General features: G+C 31.1%; 1 protein-coding gene across 1 annotated transcript in view; it reads left to right on the forward strand.

Moving 5' to 3' along the window:
* The first annotated feature begins 40 nt into the window (after positions 1-40).
* LOC114333398 (serine/threonine-protein kinase PLK4) overlaps positions 41-22,624 on the forward strand; it is a 44,304-nt gene continuing 21,720 nt past the window's right edge. The window contains exons 1-9 of the mRNA XM_028283263.2: positions 41-261; positions 318-413; positions 468-656; positions 6,387-6,518; positions 8,783-9,139; positions 10,366-10,552; positions 11,908-12,078; positions 13,594-13,936; positions 17,222-17,496. Of these exons, the coding sequence (XP_028139064.2) occupies positions 235-261; positions 318-413; positions 468-656; positions 6,387-6,518; positions 8,783-9,139; positions 10,366-10,552; positions 11,908-12,078; positions 13,594-13,936; positions 17,222-17,496 (1,777 nt within the window). The 5' untranslated portion in view covers positions 41-234. The remainder of the gene's footprint in view (positions 262-317; positions 414-467; positions 657-6,386; positions 6,519-8,782; positions 9,140-10,365; positions 10,553-11,907; positions 12,079-13,593; positions 13,937-17,221; positions 17,497-22,624) is intronic.

The raw sequence follows: 22,624 nt of genomic DNA on the forward strand, positions 1-22,624 counted from the left end.
AGTTTGAAGCTAGGCGTAGGTCAGTTAATGAGTTTGACAGATGACAGTTTGAGAAGAAGACGATGCTGTCAGCCAGCAGTTGAAAGGAATTTAAAATTATGTTTAAATTCTATTTGAAGCCAAATCCTAAATTAAAATATTAATATAACAAGAAAGTGTAAGCATTTATACTCACAAGCGGTTCACATATGTAATTCATTTCAGTGTAATATTGTTTTAAGCATTAAGTAAAAAATGATACCGCTAGGAAACAGAATCGAGGTTAGTTGTTTATATACAATTCTTATAAACATTTACTTATTTAATGTGATTTTTAGGACTATCAAGTACAGAATTTATTAGGAAAAGGTGGATTTGCCTCTGTCCACCGAGCAAGATGTTTAAAAACAGGCATAGAAGTTGCTATCAAAATGGTAAACATCTGAAATTTGTGCACTTCCAAACATTAATGCATTATATACTTTTAGATCGACAAACAACACATGAAGGCCAAAAATATGATAAATCGTGTAATACAAGAAGTGGAGATACATTTAAGATTAAAGCACAGTTCAATTTTAGAGTTGTATAAATGGTTCGATGATAATGATTATGTGTATTTGGTTTTGGAGCTGTGTCCTAATGGAGACCTACAAAATTATTTAAGAGAAAAAAAGGTATAGGTAAATAGTTGTTTGGCAATTATGCAGTATGATATCAAAGAACCCCACAACACTCCTTATGGTTTTGGAAAACTGGCCCAGTCAAATTTAATGTTAATTTCCGTCACTGATAGTTCTCAGTGCATAGATTAAAAAAGTCCATGGGACCTAGGTCTGAAAACTATTATTCTGAAGATTATTCAGGTGCTTGGTTACTAATTGAGTTCACTAATTCACAGTGAAATAAACAAAAATATTTATAATTGAAAGAAGAGAGACGTTTTCTTCATGCATATTTGCGAGCAACAACTACGAACAAAATTTGGGACTACATATGTTGTTCATTGACTTTAAACAGCCTTACGACTCAGCAGACTGAAATACATTATAAATTAGTGAGAATGACGCTCAACAATACAAAAAACAGAATAACAATGGAAGGAAATTTTTCAAAACAATTCACAGTGAATAAAGGACTGAAACAGGGTGACCCTCTATCCACAGACTTATTTAACTTGGTACTAGAACACATAGTAAGAAGGATAAATATTAGTACAAGCGGTACCATATTTAACAACAGACACCAGTTTAGAGCTTATGCTGATGATCTAATCATCCTAAATAGGAGAGATACTAATAGAGAAACTCCAGATGAGTATTTACTGTCATATAGTTCAAATTACACAAATACACATTATCTCTCAAATATTATATTACATACATTTTTATTGTTGAAATGTTTGTCTGATGAAAATCGGTACGGGTTAGCCGGACTTCCGGGTTATCGGGGGCCGACTTATCGGGGTTCCACTGTAGTTCAATAGGAATTTCATGGGACACCTAATGTACCTTGTTATAAGCGAAACCTCATAATACCTGTGTTCGCTATAGAGAGAGTATACTGTATTAGCTGACATGAAACTTAAACTACAGACAGACAAATTCAGAGCTTCAAAATCGGCCAGCTTTGAAACTCATGAAAGCTATGAAGAGGGAAGGAGCTGTTAATATTAGCTGGTACATTACGAATATGCATTATTTAAATAAATAAATTGGTAAATACACCATCTAACTTGTTTAAACAACTTCAATTCATTTTTTCAATTTCTTTATTTTTTTTTAGTAATATTTGAGGATAATTTTTATTGTAAAACATAAATATTTATGATTAACATATAAAGTGGAACCCCGATTATCCGTGCTCCTCAGGACCAGAGGTGGCACTGATAATTGAAAAGCACGGAAAATACGAACATGCATTTCTTATGTATAATACATATGTACCTACCATAAAAAGATAACAGAAAAAATAAATTTTTCATTATGAGTCTCTCTTTCGTCATATAGAGTTTCTGTCAAGTGATTTACAATGACGCTATTTTGATAAAACTTCAAAAATGCAACTTGAGTAATAGAAAATCATAGCATGGATAATCCGCACCCGGATAATCGGGGTTCTACTGTACCTCTTTATTTTTTAAAAATAAAAAATTGAGATAAAATTGTTTAAACATATTATATTTAGACATATTAGATATTGAACTCTTATTTGCATATTATTTAAATAATGCATATTCGTAATGTACACAAAAAGTTCATACAAATTAATCCAGTAAATGCATTGTACATAATATCTTACTTTAGTCTGTATGTCATGAGTGTATTATACTGTCTAATTGTCTATGTTTATAGCTTTAATGTGTAAAGTATAGAAATTATTATGTTTTAAATATCCTGGTTAATTTTTTCAGATTTCGCACCTCCGCTCAAATAGTGTCACAACTCAAAAAAAAAATAAAAAACGGTTTTATTGCATAACAGCTTATTAAAACTACAAAATCTTATCTCAAAAAGTGTTATGTTTATAGTTCAAGTATTTGTCATTAGATGACACTAGACTAGAGTCATTATAATATGATTAACATGTTGATGGACAGTGCATCAAATGTATAAGCAAGTGTTGTGACACTATATGAATTTTGCAAAGTAGAATAGGGAAATTGCTGAATTTCTTTTAGCGCTTATAGTTTATGGAAACCATAAGTTTTTTAACATTTTTTGTAAACATGTGGATGACGACCATGGATGTTGTGTCACATTTCATATGCATGTGTAGATGTAATGTGACAAAAAATCTGCTGATTTTTTGTCACAACTCATTATTTTAAAAATGTCGTCTATAGATGTTGTGTCACATTACATCAATGTAAATTAGACGTTCTGTCTGTCAAAATCAATGGTGAACTGAACATAAACAGTGTCACATATCGACTTGTGCAAGGCATTTGTCTATCTAAGATGTGTATAAAGCGTCGTTTGTCGAGTTAAGACATTATATGTGATTACTTTATTCAAAGCAATCTGCGAATGTGCTCAAGAAGACTGACACATTTATAACCTAGTTATCTTTCTGTTTGCAGTATTTTTTGTTTAACGAAGCTAGGACAAATAATCCCGGACAAATCCCCACCAATTTTTTTGGACAAAATATCCCCACAAAAAATCCTGGACAAAAAATCCCCAAGAAATATTTGCTGCTGAAAGTTTTCCCGAAATTTTACCTAATTTCGAATTCCAATTCCATGCTGAAAACTTCAAATTTTACATGACGAAAGGGTGTAGAGCTTAAAGCACCTTTTATGAGAACAGTGCCTTAGCTCATTCCCCATACCTTCCACGATTTTTGAAGTTATACTTATTTAGGCATGAGGGTGAATTTTTATTTTCCCGGGCGCATGCGCACACCGACAGTATGGTATTATAGTCTCTCAAACGTTATACGGAATCTGATTGGGTGTTAAAATCATCTGTCAATAATGGTTTAATATGGAGATTATGGATAAACAAGTGTATATGAGTTTTTATTGTTGTGATGGCAGAGAAAAAGCAAGTTTATAATTGTAGTAACTTTTTAAATAGTTTTTAAAAGCGACAGGTACGTAATAATTGTAAATGTTTCAGTATCCTAATAAAAAAAAGCATGTGTGTGTACTTTGTACGCACGTAAGAAGTTATAATTCTATTATATAATTTTAACGAAGTAATTGTATTCTATTTAAATATTAAACTAACTTTCTTATCTACCACTTTCAAAAAATTTTTATTAAAACAACTAAAAAAAAAATGAATCGTAGAGGATTGGAACCCGGGACGTTTCGAACTCTGACCGAACGCTCAACAACTAGACCACCGGGGTCATGTGATTGACACGTACGTTTCGGATATAATTATGAGTGCAGCTGATCTCACTACTACCAACTTTGTTAAATTTCGAAACAGTAATTTCACTTTTATTTAATAATGGTACGGTAAACAATCCTCATTTTTTAATATGTTATTCCTTACAAAAATACCTTTAATTTAAGCACAAATAATTAAAAATCGTAAATTTGGGTCAAAAGTTATTAACTTTTTAAAAATTCCCATAAGAGCCCATGTTAAAACTTAACTTTGACCCTTAATAGTAATTAAACGGCACGGTAAAACATTTTTTAAAAAATCAAGTCTTAGTTTTTTGAAGTAAACTATAACATACTAAAATTTCATGCAAATCCTTAATTCTTTGCCGAAGGTGTAGAACGTCATTAAACTTGTGATATTTTGAAAATTGATCAAATTATTTTAATTTTGAATTGAAATGATTTAAGTGCACTTTACATCAACAATAAATTGAACAAGAAATTGACAAAGTTATTCAAGGCCAAATTTGACGAGTACAAAATGTATGGTTTGTAAAAGAAAATGAAGGAATTTGATGAAATAGAACAATTGGATATGTTTTATTTTGTCAAATTTCTTTATTTTCTTTTTATTCACGGCAAAATTGGATGTAGAATTGTGTTTTGTATAAGCCAAATTTGACCTTGAATAACTTGTTGTCAATTTCTTGTTCAATTATTGTTGATGTAAAGTGGACTTTAGAATTGAAAAAAAATACAACAAAACATATAGTAAGAAAACAATACATTAGGTGAATATTGATGGTAATCAAATTATATAAATAAAAGTATTACATTATTACATACTATGTATTTTGGCAGATCAAACAGGTAGGTTTATACCTATGATACATTAACAATTATTACGTACCTGTTGCTTTTAAAAACTATTTAAAAGTCACTACAATATTATAAACTGTTTTGTTTCTGTCCTCACAACAATAAAACTAATATATTATACATTTGTTTACCTTTACCTTTTCCTCCAAACCACAGCTGTCCTACAGCTGCCATATTGGATAATTTTTGACATGTCATTTGAACATCCAATCAGAACAAAGTTATAATGCGCGTATGCGCCTGGGTGATGCGTATGCGCTTGGTTTTAACATAGAAAAATTCACCCTCATCGCGCGTAAAGAAGTATAACTTCAAAAATTACATAGGTAAATACCTATTTTCACAAAAACATAGGTACCTACACAAAATATTCCTTTAATTCCACAAAAATCAAACTAATTTGATTAAATTCATATAAGTAATAAATAACTGTCAAAAGTTTATGGTGTAAACGTTCAGTTTGGAAAGCACTTCGATTTTCGATCGGCGGGATCGACGGGAAGCGGGTTCGATCCCCAATGCAAGTTACAATTTTTTTATTTTTTTTTATACATTTTATGATTGTAAGTATATCATTATATAATTTTTTTCAGAAAATATGTATTTAGTTAAAATTTGTGGCAACAATTATTGTTCAGAAATCATTTCTTTGTGGCATTTTTCAATGTGTTTGTGTGTGTTTTATTCTTTTATTTTTTTAATTTTTGGTATTGTTTTAATAAAAATTTTTGGAAAGTAGTAAGTATTAAAATTAGTTTAATAGTTAAATTAAATATAAATAAACTGTTTAGAGTATATTGATTTCGTTGAAATCAATATACTAATAATAGAAGTATAACTTTCTAACCTCTAACTAAGGAATTGGAATTCGAGATTTGGTAAAATTTCGGGAAAACTTTTAGAGAACTATTTGGCAGCAAATATTTCTTGGGGATATTTTGTCCAAAACAATTTGTGGGGATTATTTGTCTGGGATTTTTTGTCCGGGGATTTTTTGTCCAGGGATAATCTGTGGGGATTATTTGTCCGGACCCCCATATTTTGTTCTGCAAGAGCCACTTTTGATAAATAATATTTCATAAATTTTTCGTTATTTTATCTCTATAGTGTCACAACTCAAAAAAAAATATTTTTAGTAGAATTAATACACTATTTTGTAGAGCTTCAAAAACCTTTGTAACTGACTATAGTTTTATTTATGAAACAGTTCGTGAAGTATACTTTTTGCGAACGCACGCGATGTTTAGAGCACGAGCGACAACGGAGCGAGTGCTATACATCGCGTAAGTTCGCAAAAAGTACTTCACGCATAGTTTCATACAATATTTTATCTATGACAAACAAATAAAAAGCTGTAACTCTTCGTCACTGGAATTCATTTCTATTCTACAATTTTTAGAACTTTGACATTTAAAAATTCTAACTTCTTTCAAACCACAAAACTGTCAAAATTTTTGTTGTAATTTATTGCTCATTATGTCATCACCATGGCAACGCGAATATTAAGGATATTTGATTATATGAAAGTGTGCCAAAAACAGTGTGAAAAAGTAAATCCCATTTAAAATACTATAATAATTTAAAATTAAAGTGAAGAAAATTTCCCTCGAGTATTGTCAGTGCATATGCAGTCTTGTCAGTGAATCGGTTAAATATGTTATTCTTTAATTGCATATTTTATTTTCAGACTCTATCAGATAGCGAAGTCAGCAATATTATGACACAAGTGGTAGAAGGAATCAAGTATCTTCACTCTTATAACATTTTACATAGAGATTTATCTTTGTCGAATTTATTACTTAGCAGTAATATGAAAGTAGTAAGTAAATATTGTTTTTACACACACCAGCAAAATTAAAGAAATACTTTAAAAATGGGACATATTTGATGTTTCGGATTTCCTAAACCAGTTGTTTGATTTGAGTGATTTTTTTATTATGTTGTAGACTTATTCTTTAATAATATCGATGTAATAATATTATTGCTAGACAGGTAAATATCATTTTATACCGGGTGTAACAATCATACTGTGTTTTTTCCTTAAAGTTTAGAATACCGTGTGGAATATTGCAGCATATATAAAATATTGAAATTAAAACTCAATTGTAGCCTTAGGCTTTCTTAACATTTTCTTTTTTGATTCATTTGCTTACGTTGGATAATAAAAAAGTTAGGTACTTTAACAACTACAGTTGAACCCGCTTATTGGAACAGCCTTGGTGCCAAGCGAAAGTATTCCTATTCGCGGTGTGCAAGTACTTGGAAGGGAAACGAGAAACGACCGTGCGCGAGTCGCGGAGAAATATTGCAACTATCTTAAATAATTCATATTGTCAATTGAAATTGTCAAATTGACGTATATTTCATACCTTCTGTCATTGAAGCAGAAAAATTATATATTGCTCCACAATATTGATATGATATGAAATTATTATATAAAGGTAAATTTAATTAATTGTATTTTGCTTGCAGTACTGCATTTTAATAACTAATTTTATTTACTACATACAATTGTTTACGTTTGCATAGCATAACCTGCATCTTATTTTTTCTTCTTATTATTTTTTTGGACTATGGCCTTGACAATTATCCAGCAACCAGAACTAATATAATTGGCCAATATAATTAAAAGTGCGAATAAAAGTACAGAGCGTAGAAATAGAGGTCGCTTTGCCGAACTTGCACGGTCCCAATAACAGGTATATTCCTATAACAGGTATATTTCTATAACAGGTATATTCTAATAACCGATCATATGTGCTTAGTAAAAACGTTTTGGGATCTCAAATTTCTATTCCTTTAACCGGTATTCTAATAAGTGGGTTCCACTGTATTCATGTTCTTCAATAATACAGGGTGTTTCTAAATAAGTGCGACAAACTTTAAGGAGTAACTCTGCATGAAAAATTAATGACTGTTTGCTTTATATACATATGTCCGCAAATGCTTCGTTTCCGAGATACGTAATGTTGAATTTTTTCTTACAAACTGACGATTTATTTATTGCTCTAAAACCGGTTGAGATATACAAATGAAATTTGGTAGGTTTTAAGAGGTAGTCATTGCGCATTTTTTGACATACAATTAATAATTTTATATTCACCATTGGCGTGTATACGGGTATAAACATTTTAGATATATCCCGTATGCACGCCAATGGTAAATATAAAATTCTTAATTGTATGTCAAAAAATGCGCAATAACTTCCTCTTAAAACCTACCACATTTCATTTGCATTATCTCAACCGGTTTTAGAGTAATAAATAAATCGTCAGTTTGTAAGAAAAATTCAACATCCCGTATCTCGGAAACGAAGCATTTGCGGACATATGTTTATAAAGCAAACCGTCATTAATTTTTCATGCAGAATTACCCCTTAAAGTTTGTCGGACTTAGTTAAAACACACCCTGTATCGATGAAGAACATGGCTAGTTGTTAAAGTACCTAACTTTTTTATTATCCCACATAAGAGAATGAATCAAAAAAGAAAATGTTAAGAAAGCCTAAGGCTACAATTGAGTTTTAATTTCAATATTTTATATATTCTAGAATACTGCCGTGCTTAGCGAAAACGTCGTATCTGCAAAAATCTGAAAAAATTAAATTTTTTACTTCTTTCTAACCCAAATGTGCATATATCTATCTTACTTGCTTACAAGTTAAGCCAAAACACATTAAACACACCGCATCTTATGCCGTATCTTGTGTAAATATATATGAATACTTAAGCGAAAATGGATTTTACTCAAGTGTGATGTCTCTGTAGATACGGCGTTTTGGCTAAGCACGGCAGAATATTCCAAAGAGTGTTCCAAACTTCTTAGGAAAAAACACAGTGTGATTGTTACACCTGGTATAAAATTACATTTACTTGTCTAGCAACAATATTATTACTCCGATATTGTTAAATAACAAGGCTACAACATAATAAAAAAATCACTCAAATCGGACAAATGGTTTAGGAAATACAAGACATCAAACATGTCCCATTTTTAAGGTGTTCCTTTAATTTTGGCGGTGTGTGTATATTTCGTGTAATTGATTTTGGCGTATTTCTGAATATCTAATGTTTATTATTTTAGAAAATAGCCGATTTTGGCCTAGCAACACAACTAGCCACCCCAGATGAAAAACATATGACGCTGTGCGGCACTCCCAACTTTATCTCACCCGAAGTCGCGACAAGAGGATCACATGGACGAGAAGCTGATGTTTGGGGATTAGGTTGTCTCCTGTATACCCTACTGGTGGGGGAACCACCGTTCGAATCACCTGGTGTTAAAAGTACTTTAACGAAGATTGCTATGGAGAGCTATAATTTGCCGAGTTATTTAACTTCAGATGCGAAAGATCTTATAAATTGTTTATTGCAAAAGAATCCAAACGATCGGATGAAGTTGGATCAAATATTGGAGCACCCTTTCATAAAAAAGGGACGGGTAAGTCATAATATAAAACAGTAGTTCAAGTAATGCTTGGGTCAATACGTCCTGGGCTTAGCCATGAGATGGTGACTCAACATTTAAATGACGCCCAACGTGGGGCCTGGTCAAATTTCTTTGCTTAGTTTCTATTTGCTCTATCTTTACTTCAGTTAATTCTTCATTTTCTTCCTATACTAAATTCGCTAATCTGAGACACAACTGTCTAGTGATTTTAGTAATTTTTTTTGGAAGTTAGGTTGCTAGACGTGACTGGAAATTACTACACAATCAAACATACCTGCTCATAGCCAATATTATTAATAGTAAACAGACATAAATAACATAAGCCTTACGCCAATCAATAATTATTTATTTACACCATTATAAGGTACTGATAACAAATGAGAAAATTATTTATTGTATAAAATAAAAATATTTTGAAGAAATAAATTGCTCAAAATTTTATGAGTTTAGTATACACTCCCACTATTTACAATAATTCTTCTTTTTTTAATGAAAGATTAAGTTGATTTGAGCAGTTAATAGTGTAAGGTAGGCATTTTTGTGTTGTAGGTTTCCTACTATGAATGTGTCAAAATGAATCTCGGCTGAGCGAATTTAGTGTACATTCTTTCTGAAATCACACCTTATAAAAGATTTTTCATATATAAATTTGAAAACTAAACCAGATCTTTCTTCGGTGTTAGTAGTCAAATTAAAATGTGAATTTTAATTAAAATTAATAATTAAAATATAAATAAATTAATTTTTTTTAATTTGAATGCACTTAACTACGAGTTAAAGATCGGAAAAACTAGTAGAAAAGTCGAGGAAAAAAGAAAAATCTTCAAAAGATTGTTAGTTAAAGATGTAAGCAACCAATTTTCACTAGATATTTTATATCATTTCACTAGATATCATTTTAAATGATGTCATCGAAGAATTAGAAAAGCGTTGGAATTACTGTATCTTTGCTAAAGAATATTATTTTGAGGAATAAAAAATAATTAAAAAAAAATGTTTTAAGATGCCCGGAAGTTATTTATCGACGTAAATGACCAAATAGCAATTGAGTTGTAATTGCGGATGAGTCATAAGATATTTGATTTAAGCTGTACTGGAATAATCTTTTTAGAGACCATGTACAACAAATGTAAAACTCACAAGTTACGTTATTGTTTATATATTCTATAAAATTCTTAAAGCGAAAGACATGATATATTTAAAATGTTTTGTTTCAGCATATGGTGTATCAAGTCAGCCATGATAGTGGAAATTATACAATGTCAAGCAAACGGGATAGTACATTTGACAACATATCACTTCCACATTCTCAAAATGCGTATGCTACCAATGGTCATATTAGGAAAGCAAATAGTAACTGTTTACCTTTGCAGAATAATTATGCTGACAATCAGTTACCTTCAGGTATGTCTTTAAATATTTGAATACTATAATGAAAGTTAAGTCCAGTTTAAAGTCACGCAGAAGGCATTCTAGATAATTCGAGTGAAGTGGTGATATATCTGTTCAGGCCGATTTCTCTGGTTTCTCTCAGCTCTAGTTTTATGGTGATTTTTACTACTGAATATCATTTTGGTTTTCGTCGAAATGTCCTACAGTTAAACGTAACCGATAGCGGAAACCGAAAAGTCAGCAGAATTTTCCGTCACCGACTGTAGCGAAGCTTTATTGTTAGCGAAACCGTTGCTATTCAATTGTTCGGACTGAATCTGAATCGGCTGCGTTAGGTTTTCGCTGACGAAGCCTCTAAAGCCTCGTGCACACTTGAGCGTTCGCCCCGAATGCGATTCAGATGGTGAAAGAAGCTTTCCCACGCCCACCCACGCCCCGCCTGGGCACTGAGCCGGAAGTAGAGGCCCTAGCTCCTATTCAGTCTGCCCTATTAAGTCATGATGAATCCAAACCAAACATTGCCTTCAACTATCATTCGTTCCATTTTTGTTCTTCTAGTTATATGTCCAAAATATCTTTTTGGTAGTATATTTTTTTGTTGATATATTTTGTTGATATATCGTCCCTACTTGGGGGGTTTAAAAGTTTTTCGCCCAATTTTTGAATATCCTAAAATACTCAGTTATTTCAAATTATACATAATCTATTAACAAAACCTTCAGTTGATCTATTTTGAAGTCTATAAAATGTAGAAAATCCCCAAAAACCCCCTAAAAAACAGTTTTCCGGATTTTTCAAGATGGCGCAACTGTCGGAAAAATCAGGAAAAAAAAACAGAGAGATAGTTTTTGGTAAAATATACAAAATGCAAAAAAATTGGACCTGCAGCCATATCTAAAAAAAAGTTATGTTTTAAAAAAATTTGAGGTTATGTACACTCGACCTACGGGTCTGTAAAAACTTGACATGTTTGTAAAAGCCTCAGCCCCTTGTGTGAATTTTTTGAAATTTTTAAATCAATTGCAACCCAACTAAAAAAAAATAAAATCTAAAAATCTACGTTTTTGGCCGTAGGGGAGGGTTAAGGGGGGTGGCGAGCTAAAAATCCGCGTAATCTCATTTTTTAATTGCACAGAACGTAAAAAAATGAAAAAAAAATAATTCTGGGAGTGAGGGCATTTTGCCTATCTTAGCGGGGGGTACCTTTTCAATTCAAAATTTTTTTTAATGTACGTTATTATTACATATGTATTGTCTATGAATTATGTATTTATAATTTGGTTTTTGTATACGAAGAGCTAATAGTCATTATTTAGTGACACTATTGAGTCTCAATTGTATAATCAACGGTAAAAATGTTTTTGTAGACATGGAGCGGCTTCGTGTAAGAAGTTATGAAGGCCTCCCCACATACAGGGACTCCAGACCAACAGAACAAATTTCAAGATGTTCTCAACATTCCCATTGTTGTTGCAATCGACCCGCAACAAGTTTGAGAAGTTGTAGTCAAGAGCGAGCTATACCTGTTGATCCAGGAGGTGAGTTAAGTTATTATAAAAAACAGGATGTAGCACACCTTAAGTGACTTAGGAGAAGCATATCTTATTTTAATTCATTTTATTTTGATAATTTCATTTTAATCTATTTATATTTTTTATTTTAATTTGTTTTATTTTATTAAAAGACGCATGGGACTACGTTTACTACGCCACATAGTGTAATAAATAATAACTAATAAATAACTAAAAATTAACACGAAACCAAAAAAATACTCAAAAAACATTATGCACGAAAAAAATTTAATGAATTGAATGCTTACTGATTAAAAATATTTTTCTCCTTTTTGATGTGCGTAAATATAGAAAGATGACGGTTTTCCTACGCGTGAAAACTCGACGTTTGATTGTCCATGCGCGAAATATGGAAACTTCATGTTAATTCCGCAATTTTCGAACGATTGATTTTGCGATTTGTTTATCGTCATTTCAAAGACAACCACACGGAAAATTGTAGATGCTTAAAATCAAATTGTAAGTTTGTTGGAATCGCCGGTGTACCTACGTGGGATCAATACATCCTCAGCTTTATATTTTCCCTTGATGATTGTTGTCTCTGAACTATCAAACGCGCAAAATTGTCTTTCAGTGCAATCTTCTACACAGTGTCAGCCAGTATTAGAAAATTTAAAAAAGAAAGATGAATCGATTGGTAAAATTGTTCTCAACTTTTGTCATGACATAGGGAAATATGAATTTTTATATAATATGAAACTAGCAAATTTATAAAAGAAATAGGCATCTCAATCCTGATATTTTAGTAAGCTTTGATGCATACATAGTTTGTTTATAGTTGTTCCATTTTGTCTTTGCCCAAATGTCATGATTCATTTTCACACAAGTTAAATCAAAACATAAAGTGAAACGTACATCGATGTGTAGTATCATTGATACATACATACATTTATAAAGTTATCTTATTGAAGTGTTTAATCTTTTTTCACTATTGAGGAGATTGATGGACTCAACATTAAACATCTAATATAATACTATAGCCACACTCATAATAATTACTTGCCACGTTTACGTAAAAAAATAAATAGGTACTTACCGGAAGTAATCAAATTAAGAGAGGACAGTAGTTAGTCGTTCTAACAATAATTATGTTTGAAAATAAAAATTACAATAAAATATATAGACTAAAAGTAATTTGAAAAACCAAATAAATAATAAATTCCTACAAATAATGTGCTAATGTCACTGTCACTCAAAATCATAAACGTCAAAATTCATAGTAAACATGGTATCAAAGACATGTCGTATTGTTTATCCTTGTTTAAATTATTGTGGTTTCTATGGCCAAGGGGCTTAATTTTGCGATACTGGTTTCTGTGAGTAAAAAGAGAGCTAGTATAAAAAGTAATTCGTGAATAATTTCATGCATGGGAAAAGTTAGAGTGGAATAACTATACTAATGGGTTATCACATAAAACTTAAAATAGTTATGACCAAAATTATATTGACACTGTACTTATCTAAATGTATTGTTATTTTTAGGGTATCAATATCAACCTAAGTATAACAACGGATCATTACATTCCCATCACTCGGATCCCCCGTTGAGCTCGAATGCAGGAAGCCATATCAACCATCAAGTATCTGGAGGCTACATTCATTCACCTCACCTTCAAACAGAGAAACATATCGCTCAAAGAGACCATAGTTCTAGAAAAATCGAAAGAAAAAGTACTTTAACACCTCTGTGTTCAGAACGGCTGTTGCCTACGCGACATCAAACGGGAAATGCCGTCCTAAGTATACTAAAAAACGGAGAAGTTTGTATAGAATTTCTAAAAAACCGAAAGACTTCCAATAACGATTTTGTACGCAAAGTAATGAGGTAGGTACAAAAAGTCACCCTAGTACTGTAGCATCTTGTCAGACCTGGACGCAGCTGCACTAGTCTTTGAGTTTTATGTTTAGTCTAGTGGGAAGAATGTGTATACTCTGTCTTCGAGTCTCTAAAGCGCGTTTCTCAGTGACTTTGCAGTACGAGAAGCGTAGGCAATGTAAATCTTATGGAACCTTGGAGCTCAGTGTTGTCGGTTTTATTATTTTTTAAGTAATTCATAGATACTAGGAAACATATTTAAATAGATCATCCCAAACCCTTTTTTCAGTACGTCACAGATTATCGAATTCTCTCTAACGCATTACAGTTGGAAGTGACAGAAAAAAACGTACCTATATGTAGGTACTCTGTGATTATTATACATTGAACTTAGAAAATTGTGTCTTCCTTGACGAGTATTTGCATATTAAAACGACTTATACTTAAAGATGTATAATTGGTTGGCGATGACAATACTCTAAATAGATAACCAATCAATGACGCGAATAAAGATAATTTGACACAAAAGTAATCGATTGTGACAGTAGTTTTACAATAACATATGGTAAAATGACGATTGTAATTTCTAGGTTAATATTTTGTAGCGACGTAAATATAAATACACACACCGGCAAAATTAGCCGAACACCTTAAAAATGGGACATGTTTGATATCTCGAATTTCCTAAACGACTGGTCCGATTTGAGTGATTCTTTTAGTATTTTATAGCCTTATTATTTAAAAATATCGTTGTAATAATATTGTTGCTAGACAGGTAAATATCATTTTATACCGGGTGTACCAATCATACTGTGTTTTTTTCCTAAAGTTCGGAACACCCTGTGGAATATTCTGGCATATGTAAAATATTAAAATTAATACTCCATTGTAGACTTAGGCTTTATTAACATTTTCCTTTTTGATTCATTTACTTATGTGAGATAATAAAAAAGTTATGTGGGTTAACAACTATCCATGTTTTTCATCAATAAATCCTCATAGTAGGGGAGGAAAGTATACTAAATTCGCAGTTACTCGAGCGTTATGGGGACCTATTGGATTGTGAAGAGTATGTCCTAAAATCAGAAAAAGGTTAAGTTAAGTTTTTCATAAAGTGGGGGACTTTTCACTTTTTAATTTAATTTTCCATTTGAAACAATCATTTTTCTCCGATTATAGTGCTATCTATCCATAATTCGAAAAAATGTGTCGAATAAAAGTTGCTTATTTTTACGTAAAGAATCCAAATCTGCAAAAAAATTGGGGACTCCTATTTAAGATTTTAAATTAAATCCCCCACCCCCCCCTCCGTGGGGGCTCGTGACACCCCACGGAAAGGGGTGGGGGTAAATTAAAAATTTTAAATACGAACCCTGCGATATTTCGCGAAATGAACATCAGATCGTAAAACTGCAAAATAGACCTATTCAATATTTTTCAAAAATCTACCGAATGGCACCAAACACAACACGACCCCCCACGGAGGTGGGGTTAAAGTAATTATACTTTAAAATCTTAAATAGGAGCCTCCAATTTTTATTGCAGATTTGGATCCTTGACGTAAAAATAAGCAACTTTTATTCGCAACATTTTTTCCAATTATGGATAGAAGGCGCTATAATCGGAAAAAACATTGGTGGAAATAAAAAATTAAATTAAAAAATGGAGAGTGCGCCCACTCTTCACAATCCAATAGTTCCCCATAACGCTCGAGTAACTGCAAATTTAGCATACGCTCCTCCCCTACTATGAGGATTTATTGACAAAAAACATGGCTAGTTGTAAAAGCACATAACTTTTTTATTATCTCACATAAGTAAATGAATTAAAAAGGAAAATGTTAAGAATGCCTTAGTCTACAATCGAGTATTAATTTTAATATTTTACATAAGCCAGAATATTCCACAGGGTGTTCCAAACTTTAAGAAAAAAACACAGTATGATTGGTACACCCGGTATAAAATGATATTTACCTGTCTAGCAACAATATTATTACAACGATATTCTTAAATAATAAGGCTATAACATACTAAAAGAATCACTCAAATCGGACCAGTCGTTTAGGAAATTCGAGATATCAAACATGTTCCATTTTTAAGGTGTTCGGCTAATTTTGCCGGTGTGTGTATTTTAAAAAATCATACAGAAGTAAAAACTTCGTTTGTACAATGGTATAAAGAAGTTTATTAAAAACCAGAAGTCATCCAAAAGGATTCACAAAACGTTTTCGATCTGGATCAGATCATCTTCAGTGCCTAGAACGAAGTATTTCCACGTTAGAATGAATGCAAAAGGTTAAAATTGTGACTAGTTGAAGAAAAAATGTGGTAATGCTTACGTTCTGCTTACTACATGAAACTAGCAACCTTATGAAATTGGTAACATCGAGAAATATGGTTTACATGATACTTATATGATATTTATAGCGACTCCAACTCGATGTTAAAAGATTGAATGTGTTAGGAATGCTCAAAGGGCAACATGGTTCCCTGCTCGATAGAACTTGTGGTTCTTGCCAGTTCAATGAACACAGACCAACAAAAGTGAAGGAGATGACAATATAATTATCAGACAGAAGACAGAAGCGACATGACAAGACAGGTAGTCAATTTTTGGTTATGAATTTAAAAATAGTGTTATTTAGTAATTTGTAAATAGTGAATTAAAGTGAAATTTAAATTATAATAAATTAGATTTTATTGACAAAGTGTAAAAGGCAACTCTCTGTTACAGAGAGAACTGTTGTTAATGTTAAGTTGATAAAAATATTACTCATAGTAGAGTCAATGACGTCATTGATGACAGTTTTGAAAAGAAGACGAAAATTTAATTTAGTTTCAAATAGAAATAGAAAGAAAAATAATTAAATGTGAACAACTTATAGACGTACAAAGATAAGATACATAGTAATGTTGTAAAAATAAAAAGACTAATGTTGGTTGCCTATTATTGTGGTTGTAATGGTTATTAACAAATTGAATATTTTGAATAAATATTTTATGCCATTGGTATATTTGGACATTGTGTAGTGAAATTTGATTTTATATTTATTTATTTTTACATTAAAATATTTGAAATATTAATATTCTGGCAAATATTTGTATAAATATTTATGTCTAGATAAATATAAATATTCTGACAATTGTCAGATTTAACTAAAATGTCATGTAATGATTTGCGATATTCTTAAAATCCTATATAATGTCAAATTTAATGACGCACTGAAAAAAGGGTTTGGTATCAACTGTACAGACATATTGTTGACAAAAATCCATTATTTTTTTTATTTCGTAGGATATCCCCAGATGGAATGAGGATAGTTGTGTATGAATTAAAAGGGGGTCGGGGAGTTCCTCTGAGCGAGGAACCTGCCCCAGTACCCTCTCAAGGTGCCGATCAAATCTACGGACTGGAAAATTTGCCCGAAAAATTGTGGAGCAAATATGCGTATGCTGTAACATTTGTCGATTTAGTGAAGGCTAAAACGCCGAAAGTGACGTACTACACTGACAAAGCAAAGTGTTTTCTGATGGAAAATCTATACGATTTTGAAGCATGCTTTTATGACGGTATTTATATTTTTGTTTTATAATTTATTTATAGTAAATTGTATCTCTCTCCAATTTTTCTGACTCCCTTAAATTTTTATGACCCCTTCCAATTTTTTATGTCTCCCTCCAATTTTTTATGACTCACTCTAATTTTATCGTGTCCTCCTTCAATTTTTTCTCGCTACCTCTTATTTTATCGTGTCTCTCTTAATCCCTCTAATTCTTCTTTTTTTTTTGAGTGAATTTGATGGCCTTGGCCGAGCCCCAGACATTTTGTTATTTTAAAAAACAAACAAATGATTTTTCAATCAGAGGAATTTTTTCTGTATTTCTAACTCTAAATACATAACAAACTAACATTATTATCTACAATTATTATCTAAATAATACTCTGTTTTGGTTGTTCATTTTTTTTATATTGTTAATTTGTTTTTTTTTTATTATTTTTTTTATTGTTATTTTTTATAAATTGTTTTTTTTTACTACGCTAAGACGTAAACCCGATTCAACCTCGCGGAGGTTTACATCTTCTTAGTTTTTTTTTTCTTTTTTTTTTTGTTGCTTTTTTTATTTTTTGTTTTTTTTTCTTTTCTTTTTCTCTTTTTTTGTTCTTTTCTTTTTTCAATTATAATATACAATAATTACTTAAATCTACAGGGTTTAAAACAAAATAACAACAAAACAAACATGTTTGTTTTGTTTTAACAAACATGCCTGCTTTGTTTTAACAAAATTTCTTAAATACAGGGTAAATTTTATTGCTACAATCTATATTTACAGTTTTTGATATGTTCGTAAATTGTTTTTAATATATTAATATCTTCAGAAAATATCAAATTGTTCAGGTAGACGGGAAGTGGAATTTTTAATATATTAAGATTATCATAAAATTTGTTAATTCTTCTTGACTCTTTAATTGTTCCAAACTCCCTCTTATTCTTCCTGGGTCCCTCTAACTCTTCCTGATACCCTCTAATATTTCCTTATTCTATCTAATTTTCCCTAACTCCCCATAATTTTTTCTATTTCATCGTGCTTCACTCTTATTTTTCTAGCTCCCTCTTTTTTTATCGTATTTCTATCTAATTTTTTCTGATTGCTCCAATTTTATCTCGTCTTTCTCTAATTTTTCATGATTTACTCCTATTTTATCGTGCCTCTCTCTAATTTTTCCTTACTCTATATTTTATCGTCTCTAATTTTTTCTGACTCATTCCTATTGTATCGTGTCTCGCTCTAGTTTTTCCTCACTTCCCTCCTATTTTATCGTGTCTTCCTCTAATTTTTCTGACTATTTTTTCTGGACGAGTTGAGTTCACTCCCAAAATATGAATATTGCCTGAATACGTAAAAGGTAATGTTTCAATTCACTTCCAGGCCATTTTAAGCCCTCATCAATATAAGTAATTATTATACCTTAAAATCTGGACACTGTTGACAAATCATTCGTTTAAAAGTATATTTCTTATTAGACGTTCTTGCACATCTACATCTAATTGGGATGATTTTTAAAAATGCAACTTGGTAATAATTCAAGAAAACCAAGTTTTATTCTTATGTTCTTGTTAATATTTGGTCACTAAGTTTCATTGAATACATACATTAGAGTAAATATGAAATTGCTATAACTGCCCCGCTTACTTTTTTTTTACAACATATTTGATATATTTTTTATAAATTCAAAATTGGTAAGGCCGTTATTTTGCAGTTATTTCAAATTATTATCTTTAAGTTTTTTCTCAATGTCACTTTTCTATCGTACACTTTCACGACGGTATTTATACTTTGAAGTTTGATATAAGTATCTGATTTAAAAATCTTGAAGAACATAAATAAATTGGTTAAAATTTGGATGTGTTGTACAATGAAGCATTATAGCGAGAGTGAAAAGACTCACATGCATTTGTTGTCCTTTGTAAAGACGAAGAATTTTCAGCCCATATGTGAGGAGGAAATGTTGATGTTCCTTCAATATAGGTTTCAACGAAATAGTCACTAAACTTAACCACTCTTTGATCTTTTGGTTGAATTGCAACAAAATCTATCGCAAAACAATCCCCAACGTCCTCTGCTTTAAGAAATGGTAAACCAAATATACAGGGTGTAACAAAAATACAGGTCATAAATTTAATCACATATTCTGGGACCAAAAATAGTTCGATTGAACCTAACTTACCATAGTACAAATACGCATATAAAAAAAGTTACAACCCTTTGAAGTTACAAAATGAAAATTGATTTTTTCCAATATATCGAAAACTCTTAGATATTTTTTATTGAAAATGGGCATGTGGTATTCTTATGGCAGTAGCATCCTAAGAAAAAAATTATAGTGAAATTTGGACACCCCATAAAAATTTTATGGGGGTTTTGTTCCTTTAAATCCCCCCAAACTTTTGTGTACGTTCCAATTAAATTATTATTGTAGTACCATCAGATAAACACAATGTTTTTAAAACTTATTTGGCTCTTAGTACTTTTTCGAAAAATCAGTTTTTACCAAGATATTTTGAATATTTGTCAAATCCACCACATGGTTAAGTACGATTATGAAGACTTGGTAGTAATATCAAAATGTATGTATGATTTACATTTTTAGGTATATTTTGCACCATATTAAAAAAGAAGCCACATCTCGAGAAAAGGTGCCTTCTCGAAAAAATCCAAAGAGGCAAAAAAGTTTTAAAAACACTGTGTTTAACTAATGGCACCGCAGTAATATTTTAATTGGAACGTACACAAACATTTGGGAGGTTTAAAAGAACAAAACTCCCATAAAAATTTTATGTAAACATATTAAAAAATAAGCCTCAACTCGATAACAACTGCCTTTTCGAAAAAATACTAAGAGGCAAAAAAGTTTTAAGAATATTGAATTTAACCAATGGTACCACAATAATAATTTAATTGAGACGTACACAAAAGTTTAGGGGGGTTTAAGGGAACAAAACCCCCATAAAACTTTTATGGGGTGCACAAATTTTAGTATAATTTTTCTTTAATATGTTCCTGCCATAAGAATGCCACATGTCCATTTTCAATAAAAAATCTGTAATATTTTTCGATATATTCGAAAAAATCGATTTTCATTTTGTTACTTCAAAGGGTTGTAACTTTTTTATGTGCATATTTGTGCTAAGGTAAGTTAGGTTCATTCGAACTATTTTTGGTCCCAGAATATGTGATTTAATTTATGACCTGCATTTTTGTTACACCCTGTATACATAAGTTATATACAGTGCGTCCATAAAGTAACGCATAAATTTGTTATTTCGTAAACCGACGAATTTAAGGAAAAATCCCGAAACAGGTCGATTTTTATTTTTAAATTACGATTTTTTGGAATATATATCATACTAGTGACGTCATCCGTCTGGGCGTGATGACGTAATCGATGATTTTTTTAAATGAGAATAGGGGTCATGTGATAGCTCATTTGAAAGATTATTCAATTCTCCATTCACTAATGTAAACATTAACATAATTATTTATACAGGGTGTCCAAAAAACATTTTTTTAATTAAAATCATTGAGGTAAAATGAAGAATGTATGTAATGTATTTAATTCAAAATGCGTTTTACTACTGTCAGAAAACAGAAAAAAAAATTTATTTGACAAATAAACATTGATTTTCGCTTAAATGAAATGTTCAAACTGACAAGATGCAGGTGGGTGGCAGCTTTAACATTGAATTAAGCGAAAAACAATATTTATTTGTCAAATAAACATTTTTTCCTGTTTTATGACAACATTAAAATGTATTTTGAATTAGATAAATTACATACATTCTCATTTTTGTCTAAATTATTTTAATTAAAAAAATGTTTTTTTGAACACCTTGTATAAATAATTATGTTAATGTTTATATTATGGAATAGAGAATTGAATACCCTCTTAAATGAGCTATCACATGACATCTATTCTTATTTAAAAAAATCATCGATTACGTCATCACGCCCAGATGGATGACGTCACTAGTATGATATATATGCCAAAAAATCGGAAATTAAAAATAAAAATCGACCTGTGTCGGGTTTTTTCCTTTAAGGTCGCCGGTTTACGAAATAATGAATTTATGCGTTACTTTATGGACGCACTGTATTTAGTTATATCTGTTTCTGCACTGATATTCGTGGAACAGTTCCAACTGTTGAATTTTTCTATACCAACTTTGACTCAAGTTAAACAGGTATCCCTTAAGTTTAGTGTCTGGAAAAACTTCTCGAATTGCTTTACGATAAAAGTGCTATTTGGCAACAATGTTTAAATTTCAGAAAAATAATATCCTTAAATCATACTTTATTGTAAAATCGCTCGGGAGTGAATTCGAATAGTGTCGGGAGTGAACTCGACTAATAAAATAACTACCTGCTCAAGACGGGAGTGAACTCAATGGTGCCCATTTTTTTCCTCCTATGACAATGTTTGCTTTTTAATTTCATCAATGCGTTTCTTATCTTCTCGCAAAGGGAAAGGAAAGTAAAGTTGGTTAAAAAATAAACTGTCTAAAATATAAACTAAAATAAAAACTAAATAAAATATAATCTAAATAAATAAAATATAATTTGAAAACAATAATTTGACATTATATTTAACCTCCAATATTATGACAGACGTAAGTTACCATTTACAACCTTACCAAATATAATAATGGCGTCATATAAACTCGTCACTAATTCTAGCCAATGAAATGTTCGCTGTAATAGGAATGGCATGTCAAAAAATCTGATTATTCCCTATATATTTTTTCAAATTTAGAATGTGGCAACAACGGGAAAATTACGTGCATCCCTTATTGTTTGATTTTTTCAATAAGGGATGCACGTAATTTTCCCGTTGTTGCCACATTCTAAATTTGAAAAAATATAGGGAATAGTCAGATTTTTTGACCTGCCATTCCTATTACAGCGAACATTTCATTGGCTAGAATTAGTGACGAGTTTATATGACGCCATTATTATATTTTTTTTTTTTTTTTGTCAAAGTACTGTCAAAGTATAAAGACGTATTTAAAAAGTTCTTTCCAAAACTTTAAACATTTCGAAGTTCTAAACATTTTTGAAGGATCAGACAGGCTGCCGACGAGTTTGTACAACATCGAATATCTCAAAAATAGGTATACATTTCGTGGGGCAGAAAAGTAAG

This window comes from Diabrotica virgifera, chromosome 6, assembly GCF_917563875.1.
Source record: "Diabrotica virgifera virgifera chromosome 6, PGI_DIABVI_V3a".
NCBI lineage: Eukaryota > Metazoa > Arthropoda > Insecta > Coleoptera > Chrysomelidae > Diabrotica > Diabrotica virgifera.